At 48.2% G+C, this 14,297-nt stretch overlaps 2 protein-coding genes across 4 annotated transcripts in view; one reads left to right on the plus strand and one right to left on the minus strand.

Annotated features, from left to right (window-relative positions):
• The window catches only part of TBCD (tubulin folding cofactor D), a 160,919-nt gene that overhangs the window by 101,073 nt on the left and 45,549 nt on the right, over nt 1-14,297 (minus strand). The window lies entirely within an intron of this gene.
• Nucleotides 1,675-10,138, plus strand: ZNF750 (zinc finger protein 750). The gene is made up of 3 exons (XM_028112399.2): nt 1,675-1,767; nt 7,472-9,088; nt 9,206-10,138. Exons 2-3 carry the CDS (start codon nt 7,650-7,652, stop codon nt 9,912-9,914), a joined length of 2,148 nt encoding a protein of 715 aa, XP_027968200.1. The 5' UTR covers nt 1,675-1,767; nt 7,472-7,649; the 3' UTR covers nt 9,915-10,138.

Genomic DNA, 14,297 nt, shown 5'->3' on the forward strand with positions numbered 1-14,297 from the left:
AGAAGTGGGCTTTTGATACAGGAGAGAGGGAAAGGCAATCCCAGGATGACAGGGAAGCAAGCATGAGGGCAGAGGAGACAGAGGGCAAAACTCTCACTTTGCACAATGCACGAAGGGAAGTCAGCAGACAATATCCAAAACTGGGAGCCGGAAGCGCGGAGAGGGAACAGAAGTAGCAACAGAGTAATGTTATTTAGAATCAAGGAAGTAAACACCAAAGTACTCAGCTAAGAAAAGGTACCGGTGCTGCTCCAAGGCAGAGATGGGAGGGGCAGCCGCCTGGCAACATCCCACTGAGACATGGGGCCTGCTGTCCTCCCCTCCAGTCCGGGTAGATGAAGCAGGACACAAGAGGTGCCTCACTAACCACCCTCTTGGAGAGGCCTGGGAAGTGAGACCATTGGAAAAGAGGACTCAGTCGTCCAGGACACAAAGTGGATGACACCATGACGGACCCCCAGACCAGCGCAATGGAGCATGCCATGCCTATGGAGGCTGGCCCACACTCCCCCCCCACACAGAGAGTCATGAGAGTTAACAAAACGGTGGTTCTTTAAGCCACCAAGTTTTGGGATGGCTTGTTACCCAGCCATAGGTGAGAAGAACAGCAATGAACTACTGTTTTGTGACAAGACTTACAGAACTCTTTTTTTTTTCCCTTTAAATTATATGGACGCCCAATTTGGACAAAAGTAACTAAAATCTTTTTTTTAAAGAATTCAATATAAAGATAAAGCAAAGTAAAATCCTAAGCCTTAAATTAAAATTAAAAAAAAAAAAAAAACCCACAGCATCTGGCCTGGCAAGCCTGACCTTGCACCACCGTGCCAGATGTGCATGATAGGAGGTCTGACCCCAGCTCACACCACCTCTTTTCCCTGGCCCCAAAACAACACCGCATTCCAGCCTCACTGACAGCCGCGGATTAAAGAGCAAGCAGTTTAAGCAGGGAGGGAGATAAACTTGCTCAAAAATTCAGCATCTCTGTTACATATAAGGACAGGGGCAGTGAGAGGCACACAGCCGCCTCCTGGCAACAGCACACAGCCGCCCTGCAGCGAGCTCGGTGCTCAGTGCCAGTCCTGGGCGTGCACTGGCAGGCCCCTGCGGCAAGGCGGCTGAGGTCCCCCCCCAACCCCCGCGAGGGGGGTGGCAGGCAAAGATTCCCAGGCACAAGGGTGAGGAGAGAAAGGCAAAGAGATAAAAAGCTCACTCAGACCCTTCAGGGCAAGGACAACAGTGAGTGTGGCCTCCGAGGGGAGATGTATTTAAGACTGAATCTTGGGAGTCTACCTGCTGCCACTACATATGCTGAAGGTTCTGAAGAAGATCTCACACACGGTGTCTCTGTCACAACATCAAACGCTGGTCGGAGTCCCACCTACACCCTCTCTCAATCTCTATTCTAACCGCAAACACATCTAACCCTCCAGCCCAGGAACGTCTGGGCAGCACTAAAATGGCATTCTCAAAACCGAAGCAGGGAGCTTCCATGAGGCACAGGAGTGGTGCTTGGCTTGCCAACCCGTTGGTGACGCTGCTCCTCAGCAGCTCGGTGGGTGCAAACACATGAATCGTAGCTGCGGGCAGGAGGAATATCAGGTGCATCTCTACGCCCCGAGGGCTCAACTCCTACACTTAAACCCCTCCCACTGGAACAGCCGGCTCCAGTTTCAGCCAGCAGGCGAGCGTGAGAACAGGTCCTGCTCTTGGGCACCGTCAGCCACCGGCTCCCGACCTAACCGCTCCCAGCACTGCCCGTCTCCGGTAAGTACCGACTTCTTCTCAAATTCAAGTTTTCTTTCAAAACTGCTCTCAGATGTATCTTGAACTAACTATATGGCTCAGTGAACCACCTGCCAGGTGTCTGCTCTGCCTTGCTCTATTCTCTGAGGATTACTCAGGACCAGCAGGTGCATCGCTGGAAAGGAGACCATTATTACAAAACTTTTAATAAGGCTTACACTTTATTCTAAGAATACGAACAAGTTTATTTGGAAATTAAGTCCTCATTTCTACATAAAATTTAAACTAAAACTCAAACGTATGTGCTTATCTGTTCCTTACCTTAAAACTATAGTAAATTTCAACATTAAAAAATCATGTATATAGAAACACATGTAAACATATATACGTATGTGTTTAGACAACTGCTGAATTCACAGGCTAATTTTAAAACTTTCTGAAGTTTAAAATAAGTAGTATCTTTTTTTTTAAGGTTGTATTTATTTGACAGAGAAAGAGAGAAAGAGCACAAGCAGGGGGAGCTATAGAGGGAGAGGGAGAAGCAGGCTCCCCACTGAGCAGGGAGCCCGATGCAGGGCTCAATCCCAGGTCCCTGGGATCCTGACCTGAGCCGAAGGCAGGTGCTTCGCCAACTGAGCCACCCAGGCGCCCCTAAAATAAGTACTGTCTTGACATGTGCTTACCAAAACAAAAGAAAACCTAAGAGGATCCCTAAATATACAAAAAGGGTTTTTTCCCCCTTACAAAGTTTCTCATAAACCGGTTACGACAATAATTGTTGACCAAATGGCCAAGTCTGACCAATGTCAGATTTTATTTAAGCAAATTCTGTCTACATTTATTATCTTTATTTTACATTAACAAAGTCCTCCCAGTGCCTCAAACTGGTATTGTTCGGGATATACGAGGCAGGCATGCCAAGGGGCACTGGCTCTGGTGACAGGCTGTCCAACGTTAAAGCTGCGTACACTTACTAGTAAGAGCTATGTCTACAACTTGGGATCTCCGGCTGAAACTAGAAAGAGCCCTAGTTGTTTTTCCAGCTCCATTCTTCCAAACTCCCTTCTAGAAAACTGTCTTTCTCCCTAGGTCATGGTTGTCCTGAAGTTTATCCTTCATTTTAAAGAACCAAGAGTCTGGGAGGGAGTGGCGGTTAATCACTGGAAAAGCTCAATTGGAGTAAAACTCACAAATCTCGTTCTTGCGACACCCCAGTGGGTAGGCGACAATGGCGTGTCCTTGGGTTATGCAATAACGCCACATCACAATATTGTAATTATAGCATGCCCTTCAAAACGCTCTACCTGACGAGGCTCCCTGCCAGACAGCCGGACAGCACCGAAGGGACCATCACAGCATTAGTTCAGTTCATAGGGTAACACGCATGACAAGCATACTTAGCCAGCCCGTCACAGCAGTGTCCTATAAAGCTAAGCTATAATTACCTCTATTGTGTCCTATCAAAGTTAAAAAAAAAAAAAATCTTTTTCTCTTGTCTGTTTGTTGGATTTCAAACTCCTTAGAAACTTTTGAAACATGCCAGCCACTATTATTCTTATCTTAACGACTGGCAACGACATTAATTGTCCACACTTAGGAACCTATCGAAAGATAGTACATTGGCAATTTAGAACTTCAAAAACAAGCAAACAAAACCCTGTGGCCAACCGAAACCACAGGTTGCTCAAAGTGCTGTGTGGGCAGTTATGCCCAGACGCCCGGCGGGTCTGTGAGCAGGAGCCCCGAAGGAGGAGAGAATGCGGCAGCCTGGGCTGGCTCCCGGCACTTTCTAAGGCAAAAAAAAGTACATCAGTTCAATGCAAGGAGATGTTTAAAATGCTTGATGTCACAAAACGGGCATCTTTAAATAAAATAGGAAAACCTCTGGAAGCTCACACAGGGCCCTGTGTGTGACTTTAAGTCACCACCCCCACAGTCTCTCCCCTTCGGTGTGGACGCTGTGTACACAGGCCGCTTAGTCTGACAGGACTCCGAGAGGGATGTCGCAGAGGCAGGCAGAGGACAGACGCGACCCCGCATTTCAGGGACAGCCACTCTGACCCTGACGGGAGGGAGGGAAGGTGCGTGAGGAGCAGCTCCCAGCACTTCCTGCTGATCAAGAGTAAACAACATTGTGACACACAAACCTCCTTTGAGGACCAAGCTAACATCTGAACTTTAAAACGTGCTAACACTGCAGTTCTCTAACAAAAGCCAAATCAAAGGGGTCCTGCATTATTAGCAGCTCTCCAGACACAGATTAACTAAGAAAGACACATGCCGTCTCCAGGAAAAGGCTATATGTGAAACACCTCTCGGTACCTTCAGAAAAACCTCACCTCTCAATGCAAATCCAAACCTACTACAAACAGTTAAAGTTCTCGATTGTGTTGTTTTGGCAACAATACCCTTTTTGGGGAATATTTAACACCAGCAGCTGCCAGCAAGCACCAAGCCCAGAGGATACAAACTGGCCTGGCAGAGACTGTCACAAGCCGCGTCCCTACAGAGGGCGAGACTGACAAGGTCCCGGACAGTCAGGTCGAGCTCCTTCACCCTGGTAAACCTCACAGGAGAACTCGCAGACTGACATCATGCCATATAGGCTGCTCCCTTCGAAAGCTTACAATAGCCTCAATTTTATCCCACTTATGTCTCTGACATTACTGCGTTTTTATGACCAAGTGAATACGCCCGTCTCCATCGGCATCTGAAGCAGCTGTGCTCCCTTGTTTTAATTAGTGAATTGTGCAACCCTGAGAGGTCAGTTTACCCATAGTTACCAACACTACTGCCCCTGTGAGCCCATCGCAGGCTTCCCTTCCCACAGGTCAGCCCTGGAATACTCTCACCTCCTAGGGCACTGGCATGATCCCCGGAGAACCTATTTACTGTCCTTGTATGCTAACTGAACAAAGAACAAAAATTCAGAACAGAACTTTACACACAACATCATTTGATTAAAAAAAGTATGTATTAACATAAAACCAATTATTACCCAAATTATTCTTCTAAGTAACACTAAGATAACTTAAATATAACTTGCCTCCTATAAATGTTTGATAAATTTAACACAGGTTTATATATGTGTTTGCCTAAAAGTATCAGCAGCGCTAAACAAAACTGCTTCTAAAACTAACACATCGTTATTTAACACAACTGAATCATCTCCTAAATTCTGAGGGAATTTTTCATTCATCTGAGCTCCAGGGTTTTGGATGCTGGCAGTGGTGTATCTGTGTCCACTCTCGGTATCGCTAGACTCAGGGTTCACACTTGATAAAGTTTTGCAACTGTCATCATTTTGATCATGATGCTTCCAGCTAGTGATGAAATCACTTTTCGGATCTTTGCCATAACATATCCTATACAATCATGGGAACCTGACTTGCAGAGGTTCTCACGCCTTCAGAACCAGGGAGCATGGTGAGACGTGCCGGCACACGCCCGCTGACTTATCTAGCTGGCCCGGGTTGGCTGGAATCGCTTCCCGACGGGCGGCAAGGAAATTGTGCTTTTATAGCCCAGAGCATACCTACCCCCCAAGGTATGGGCTGAACTCATAAAGAGTTATTTCACATTTTTCCCTTTAATAAGAGGGGAAGTTTAGAAAGACGCAAAGCTATGCTTACATGTTGAACATGCTGGGCTCTGACACTGCCTTGCAGCCCCGGCAGCCATGCAGTGGGTGGGAGAGGAGGTCAGGGGCAGGGTGAGCCAATGAAACCCTCCCCTGCTGCCCGGGGCTCTGCGACACACCCCCCTCCAGTCACGTTCATAGGGCAGCCAAAAGTCTCGTTTCTCACCCAAAATACATGCCTCACCACTACTGCTCTGCAGAAACTCCTCACAACAGAAGAGCCACAGACATCCGCAGAAACCACTTCTTGTAAATACCCATCTTTGGAAACAATGGATGATAGAGCAGTTTGTCAGTGGGGGCGGGGGGAGTGCTTTTTTGTGTCTTTAAAGAATATGAATAAATGAGTAGAGAAACCAGTTTGCTGAGAATAAAATCAGACAGCTTTCTCAGAAATGTAAGGTATCCAAGTGAAATCCCAAACTCCACCTGCTTCCACCCCTCCTGCACACCACCGATGATCTCATCACAGTGTGTGGGATGGCAAGGAAAGGCATTTCAGAGAAACTAACTTTTATTTTGTGAAAACAAGTCTCTTCAATTTCCCATATGTATTTCTCTGTTTTTAAAAGGCTGTTTTCCAAATGAACATTCTAACCACCCAAGGTCTAGAAGGTGATGCTTTGTCCATGAAATCCCACAAGGCTCAGGACTGACCTCATTTGCCCAGTCCTTAAAGCAAAACTACATCTGAAAACAGTTTTGTTAAATCATTTCCTTTTAACTTTATTTTTAAGCTGTTTGAAAACATTTAGAAGCTGAAGCTCTTGAGTGAAAGAGCGGGCCCTGACGCCTCCCGTTGCCCTCCAGCCTCCCCACCCACACGCTTGCTCCTAGACACAGTCACTCCATGGGCTGGTCCGGGGCACCCAGCCACGCCGCCGGGGCCATGAGAGATCCTCCCAGGCCTCATGTCTTTGTTCTCAGTTTCGGGTTATGAGGCAGAGAGAGCGCCCCAGGGGTGTGCGGAGCAGCCTCTGAAGGAAACCAGGCTGAGACCTCTGGTTAAGCCTGGGAGTGGGCAGGGATCAGGGAGAGGAGGGCCCTGGGGGAAGGTATAGAAGGCCAGAGACACCTGCAGCCCAGGACATTGCCAAGGACGGCCCCGGGCCCACTTCCTAAAGGGTAAGGCTAGGATAGTGTCCTACCACGATCCAACCATCTCTCAAACAGGCACCACCATTTGCGGGTAAGGTCAGGAAAGGCAAGCAGATGCCCTGGGCCAGACATGCTCTCAGCTGTCCACACGCATCTGTGTTCGCTGGCCGGGCAGGCACGGGGTGAGCGCAAGAACTTATTCCACGGTGCTCATGAGGTAGGCAGTGGAAACACGGCAGCAAAGGAGAGTGTTCGGTCCCTCACGGGGCTCAGAAACTCACCTTGAGAGCATCTCAAAACCATCTGAGTCAACATAAACACAGCACTTATATATTTGTATTTGAGACAGCATAAATGCTACTTACAGATAAAGCTGTCTTTTCATTTGATTTTGGAAGCAGTAAGGTGGGACTGCATATTTAAATATTCTTTTCTAAGTACCAACAGGTAGAACACAACCTGATTAAACAGGACAAGACAGTCAAGGAGCACTGACTCCGTGTCACACTCAGACTCTCCCAGCTCCACGTAAGCAATGTGAGTGCCACACAGACCAGGCTCCCGTAGTCACGGTCAGCGCAGTCAGACCTACACCACAGACTCCATGGACATGGATGGCGGGGAGGGGGGTCCCAACAGTCACTTGGCCTCAGTCTACAACCTTCCTGGCATCAGAGGCCTCAGGTCACAGGGTAAAGATTCCCAAAACTCAAAGAACTACAGGTGTTCTCAGAGCTGACACTAGGGCACCCTACTCTTCTTGGCCCCAAGACAATGCTTTTCAGGTCAGACTTGAGAAAACAGGAACATCGTGGGGGCTGGCGGCCAGGTTACAAGTAGGGAGCAGCTGGTGTTCACCTCATCCTCGTACTGACGAGGATGGTGACCCCTCCGTACCTCCAGGTGATCTGTTACGAAGCCAGGCTAACTCCTTCTCCACCCAACAGGCTAGTGTCCTGACCCTAAGGCTCTGCTCCTCTGTTGCAGCACCAGCCCCAATGAGCAAGACTTCCCCTGTCAGACCCACAGCACGTGGAGCTGTCTGCAAATAGAAGCACTTAGAAAGGAAGCAAAGGAGAAGCAGCAACCACCAGATCATAATTAGACAGGAGCCAGCAGTGATCGGACCAGCGAGAACACCAGCGCCTACACCACAAGAAAGAACATGAGTCTTCTCAAAGAGCGAAAACCAAAAAAGCCGCATTACATCCCAAGGCCTCCAGGAAAGCCCTTTAAGTATAAGTGTTTCCAGTGTCCTTTCACTTGCAATGAAAAGTCACACCTTTTCAACCACATGAAGTACGGTCTCTGCAAAAACTCCATCACTTTAGTGTCAGAGCAGGACCGCGTCCCTAAATGCCCCAAATCCAACTCTCTGGACCCTAAGCAAACCAACCAGCCAGATGCCGCAGCAAAGCCCACCTCCGCCAAGCCTGTCGCAAACGGGCTCCCACACTTTGACGCCAAGCTCCAGCAAAGCCTTGCCAAGGACGACGCAAAGGAAAACCTGGAACTGCAGGCACGTGGGCCCCACAGGTGCCCAGGACAGAAGCCTGCTCTCCACGAGGAAGCAGCACCCCTGAGTCCAGCTTCAGAAGCCAGCAGGGGCACCCAGCCCGTTCTGGAAGGCATCGTGCGGCCCTCAGCATTTGTCCCGGTGGGAGAGCACAGACTGAAAGGGCCAGAACATGCTGAGGCTCCCGAAGGGCTGGCACTGCCCAACCCCACAGCCAAAGCCCCCTCCTTCCACACCAAGTCTGCATTCCATGCTCCCAGCTACCCATGGAAAGCTGGCTCACCTTTCCTCCCTCCTGAGTTCCCACACAAAATCCCTTCGACAAAGGGGTTTAGTGCTATCTCCCCTTATGTGCACCCCGCGATCCCGGAGTACTCGCCACACTTTTACACAGAGCACGGACTGGCCACTATCTACTCACCCTACCTGCTTTCTGGGAACTCACCCGAGTGTGATGCCCCCCTGCTGTCCGTCTATGGGGCCCAAGACCAGAGGCACTTGCTGCCTCCCCCAGGGCCAGTCCCGAAGCACCTGAACCCCCCCTCGACATATGACCACTACAGGTTTTTTCAGCAGTACCATTCCAACCTGCCAATCCCTTATGGGTTTTACAGACCAGAGTCTGCGTTCTCCTCCTACGGTCTCAGACTCCCACCCGTCTCAGGTATTTCCAGAGATCAAAGCTCCCACCTACTGGAAGAAGCTGCCCTGCTCTACCCGGCCTTGAGTCCGTCTAAGTCAAGTCCTTCCAGCACCCACAAAAAACACACCGAGTTTGAGAAGGAGAGCCCAACTCTCGAGGCTAAAGATTCCTCCAAAGATGAGCAGAGGGACACAGAGGGAACCAAAATGAGCCCTCGAGCAGGCAGCGCAGCCACAGGCTCCCCAGGAAGGCCGAGTCCCACCAACTTCACACAGACAAGTCAGCCATGTGCCGGGCTGTGCGGCCTCTCAGACAAGCCAGCCTCCAGCTCCCTGGGAAGGCTCCATCAGCCCGAACACAGCCTGACAGCCTTCAAGCCTGTCAATAAAAGCACCGAGTGCCCACATTCCCAAGCTCTGGAAAACAGAGACGAGTCTCCAAAAAGGTAAGAAATTTTCATTTTCAAAATCTCCAAAGCATGTGTCTGGTTGTGCTCAAAATGCTTCAGACAATAGCTTTTCTAAGCAAGGTTCCTACTAAGGCCTCTCTTTCCCTCTTCCAGCCTTGACGCCATGAACGGAGATGCTCCAGGTGAGACAGGAAGTGCCTCTCGTGGTACAGAGGCCACACCTTCCAGCCCAGAGGACGGCTCCAGGACAGCTCCGCTGAACCTCTCCAAGAAACCTGAGGTTAAACCAGCCACTCACAGCCCTGTGTACAAGGACTTTGCAGAGCTGCAGGACATGCCTCTTAATCTCTCGGTGAAAGACCCCTGCAATGCCCTGACTCCGAGACCTTCCTTCCACAACCCACTGCAAGAGGCAGAACCTGCCACCACAGCTGCTCAAAACACTGAGATGGAAAGTTCCGAAGATGGGCCAGACCACACTCAGACAAACCAGAATGGCCTTGACACTGCTGAGGTGCCATCAACAACCCATACCGTGAAGGCCCGGGACACGAGAGCGGTGGACAGCAGCGATGAGCAGAAGCAGACGGCGGCCGTGGCCCTCTGCCAACTGGCAGCCTACAGCCCGGGGAACGTCCGGGTGGGCGATGGGGAGCCCACGGCCCCGAAGTCCACCTGCCAACAAGATGCACCCACTCTCAGTGCCACGGAAAGCCCGGAGGCTCAGTGTGACCTCAGACCCAGAGGGCAAAAGAGGACAAGTCCAAGGGATGCAGGGAAGTCCCAGCAAGGAACTAAGAAGACGAAGCAGAGCGACACAGCCAGAGTGTTCACTCTTCGGAAAAGAACACGGGTGTCCTAGTGCCCGGCTCTCACAGGTTGCAGACACACCTTCCAAAGTAAGTTCAGCAAATCTTCACTGGCACCTTCGCTTTTTCAATGTAGTTTCTTTTTCTTCTCAAAAAAAAAGAAAGAAAGAAAGGAAAAGAAGCTGCAATTTCAGTTCAGTTTCTGTAAATATTAAACATGAATATTCAAAGGTGCTTCTACTTTTGGTTGTAAAAATATTTAAATGACTCATATTCTTAAGACTGAGGAGTTAAACACTGCCTTTTGTTTTTGTAAAATGTCACACTGAATACATAGACTAAAAGACAGCTTTTAGGCGTACGCCATCTTATAGGAAAGCTTTTAAAAATACTTTTCTTATAAATACCTTAGCACTAAAACAAACTGCTTTAACTGTTTTGCTATCAAATCTACTGTGTGTTTTCAAGTAAATAACAATTACCGAAAAAAACGCCAGGAGAAAACATTTCCAGCACTGTCATTCAAGCGCCCTATGTAAAAACTATGATTTGTTATGAGTGACACACAAACATCCAGAGGCTATTTATAATTTATTCCCAGTAGGAAAAACATATTGCTGGTGCAGCCATAGCTAGTGTGTCCTACTTCCTCATGATGCTACAGTGAGTTTCCTGACTCAGTCAGCCTCATTTTCCACTTTCTAAAATGATGTACATATTGCTAATTTTCCAATAAACCCATAGGTGACTTTAAAAATACATGAACTCCGTGTGATGCTTTAGTCCGCCATAGCAAACAAATGCGATGAGTAAGGTGAGGCAGCAGTGAACCAGAAAAAGAGCACCTGCCTGTGCGTGTGTGTGAGAGGGCACACCTGGGTATGCGGTGCCGTGATGGCAGCCACCAAGTCCGGGCACACGCACCCACCTGGGGCCCCCCAGGTCTCAGTTCCTACAGCTGCCTCCTGATGGCCCACCCCACAGGCCTTCACAGGACCCCTTCCTCCCACTTCTCAAGGGGGCCCCTGTCCTCCGACATATCACCTGAGGTAACAAAGGGCCACTGAGCACAGCAGTGCAGTGCTGAGCCATGCCTTCAGACAACCACATGCCATTAACCCGAAACATCTACTGTTACAACACAAACCCAAGGAACATGCGCACTTCCTTCACTAGCACGCCAGGGCTCTTTCATTTTCGTACACCAAAATGTTTTGACAAAGAACAAAAATAGGATACCTCTGCTTTCCGGCAAGTCAACCATCCTGCAGGAAGCAAAACCATACATCAGAGGGCACCCTACAGACAAGCTCTCACCTCATGCTTTACGCACAACAACACAGACCTTCCATGTCAAGGGCCCAAAGATTCTGAGACCACTGTTTTATAGCTCACCCAAAAGTGTCATGCATCATTTTAAGTGATAAGAAGAGGAACCAGGGACAGTTAACGACAGTCCAGCCCTCCTGCAACAGTGCATCATGAGAGGAGACACACGCCTCAGAGTTCTCGGGGAAGGCAGAGGCCATGACCACTTGCAGATTTTCACTGTGGAGCTGTGTGTGCCTGCAGCACCATGACTGACCCCTCCTCACGTAATTCTCCCAATGGTCACACATCACAGACACAGCCACAGAGACCCCAGCAGGCCCTTCAGATCTGTCTCTAAAAGCACATGGAGGGCGCCTGGGGGGCTCAGCTGGTTCAGCATCAGACTCTTGATTTTGGCTCAGGTCATGATCTCAGGGTCATGAGACTGAGCCCCGTGTAGGCTCCACACTCAGCAGGGAGTCTGCTTGAGATTCTCTCTCTCCCTCTCCCCCTGCCCCTCCCCCTGCCCCACGCTCTCTCTCTAAATAATAATAATTATAATTCATAATGTACAATGGAGTCCTAGATTTTGTAACAAAAAAAGTTTTGCTGATTTTTTAACTATACCACCTTTCTGTATTTACTTGTGACCCAACTTGTGAGCTCCTAGTTTTTAACCTTTACATATAAAAAGTAATTAACCTCAAAAAGTTAAATATAGAACTATTTCCCTATGACCCAGCAATTCCACTCCTACGTATACACCCCAAAGAAGTAAAAACAAAAACTCAGATATGTGTACACCAATATTCAGAGCAACATTATTCACAAGTCAAAAGATGAAAGCAACACAAGCATCCACTGACAGATGGACAGACAGATAAAATGCGGAATATCCATACAATGGAATATTACTCAGCTCTACAGAGGAATAAAGTTCTGACATGTGCTACAGCATGAATTAACCTTGAAGACCTCTTGCTCAGTGAAATAAGCCAGATACAAAAGGACAAATCTTGTACAGATCCACCTGTGTGAGGCACCTACAACAGGCAAATTCACAGAGGCCAACAGAGTGCAGCAGGGAAGGGGAGAGGGGAGCTTAATGGGGACACAATTTCTGTTCAGGATGATGAAAAGTTTTCAGAAACTGTGATAATGGTTGTACAAACTGTAAATGTGGTTGATACCACTGAATTGTACACTTAAAAACTGTCAGCAAGGCAAATGTTTGTTACACACGTTCTAGAATGTTTTTTAAAAATAATATACCAAAACTATTAAATCACATATCTTATATAGGTAAACTGCATGTTAGGTGAACTGTATCTCAATAAAGCTAAAGGGGTCCTTGAATTCGTACTGAAGAGGAAAACAAAATGCTGACAACAACCCTTCTGAAGAGCCTTCCCAGCAGCCCCTGGCAGTCTGCCCCCACCACCAGCTCTAACCTTCACCACAACGCCACACTCCATGGGGGAAGGGGGCATGTGTGGGTGTGAAATGAAGCACACACATATTCATCAAGGAGAAAAGCACTTTAATTCAGAAGGGCAGAACAACTACTTCACATACTAAGTCAAAGAGGTCTCACGGTAGTCACTTCACTTTTTTTTTTTTTTATTTTTTATTTATTTTTAAGCAATCCCTATACCCAATGTGAGGCTCAAACTCACAGCCCCAAGATCAAGAGTTGCACATTCTCCCAACTGAGCCATCTGGGCACCCCTGATTCACTTTTCTTACAGACTGGAGTGTCCAACAGTTGAAAATGCACAAAGGTTAAAAATCAGTGAGGCATGTGGTCCTCAGAACAGGAAGGCACCAGGACTGTGTCAGGAACACTGGAGAAAGCAACCCTTCCCAGGGCCCAGCTGCTCCCTTAGGAACTGAGGTACAAAGGCCTGTGGGAAGTGACAAGGTCAGGAGAGGTCGGCCCTCTGCAACCACAGAGCTGCAGTCACAGCCAGGCCCCACCCACCAAAGCAAGCAGATTCCGGGCCCCACGGGGGACACAAGACCACCTCTGTGGCTGACTTTGGCTCGAGGACCCCAGCCCCACCCCCACTCCACAGCACCCGGGCCAGAAAGTGGCTCTGCCAGCCTTCCTGTTTTCTCTCATGGGCACTTCTCTAATAAAATCTCTGCACATTTAATCCTGTCTCAGCATCTGTTTCTGCTCAGAGGACCCAGACTAATGCTGGAACACTAGTCAAATGCTCGTTTTTGGATAATGTCACAGAATATGGCAAAGTAGGGAACTCCACAGATCAGTCCCTCCACCAAAATAACCATTAAGCCAGCAAAACTGACAGACTCAACTTATTCAGAACTCTGAAATCTCATCAAAAACTTGCAGAAACCAGGAGAATGCTTAGAGAAGAAAGAACCTACAAAATTTCAGCACTTAAGGAAATCTGTTAGGTCACTGGCTGTCTGCAGATGTAATGGAACCAAGACTTGAGTGACCAGACACAACAAGGAATACAGTCGTTGCAATCAGACTGGAAGAAGTCACTTAATGGACAACGATCACCTTCAATAAGCAACAAGAGCAAACCCCTGGGGGTGGGTGAAAACCTGATTTCCAGAGTTACCACATTATAGTATTCAAAATGTCCAGTTTCCAACAAAAAACTACAAAGCATACAATGAAACAGGAAAGTACACACATATTTCAAAGGAAAAAAAAGAAAAGCAGAGAAATTGTCCCAGAGGAAGCCCAGACATTGTACTAAAATCAAAGACTTTAAATCAACTCTCTCAGATATGCTCAAAGAACTAAAGGAAACCAAGAAAATATCCAAACAAACACAGAATGTCAAAAAAGCTATAAAAAAGAGACCATATAGAACTTCTGAAACTGAAAAACACAGTAACAGACATGAAAACTTCAAGCGAGCTGTACAACAGCAGATTTGAGCAAGTGGAAGAAAGAATCAGTGAACTTGAAGATAGAGCAATTGGCATTATCCAGTCTGAGGAGCAAGAAAAGAAAAGAAAGAGTGCGCCTGGGTGGCTCAGATGGTTGAGCATCTGCCTTCGGCTCGGGTCGTGATCCCAGGGTCCTGGGATCGAGTCCCGCATTGGGCTCCCTGCTCCTTGGGAGCCTGCTTCTCCCTCTG

Source organism: Eumetopias jubatus, unplaced genomic scaffold (assembly GCF_037043125.1).
Source record: "Eumetopias jubatus isolate StellerSeaLion01/CBP00866 unplaced genomic scaffold, mEumJub1_p1.0 scaffold_10, whole genome shotgun sequence".
Lineage (NCBI taxonomy): Eukaryota > Metazoa > Chordata > Mammalia > Carnivora > Otariidae > Eumetopias > Eumetopias jubatus.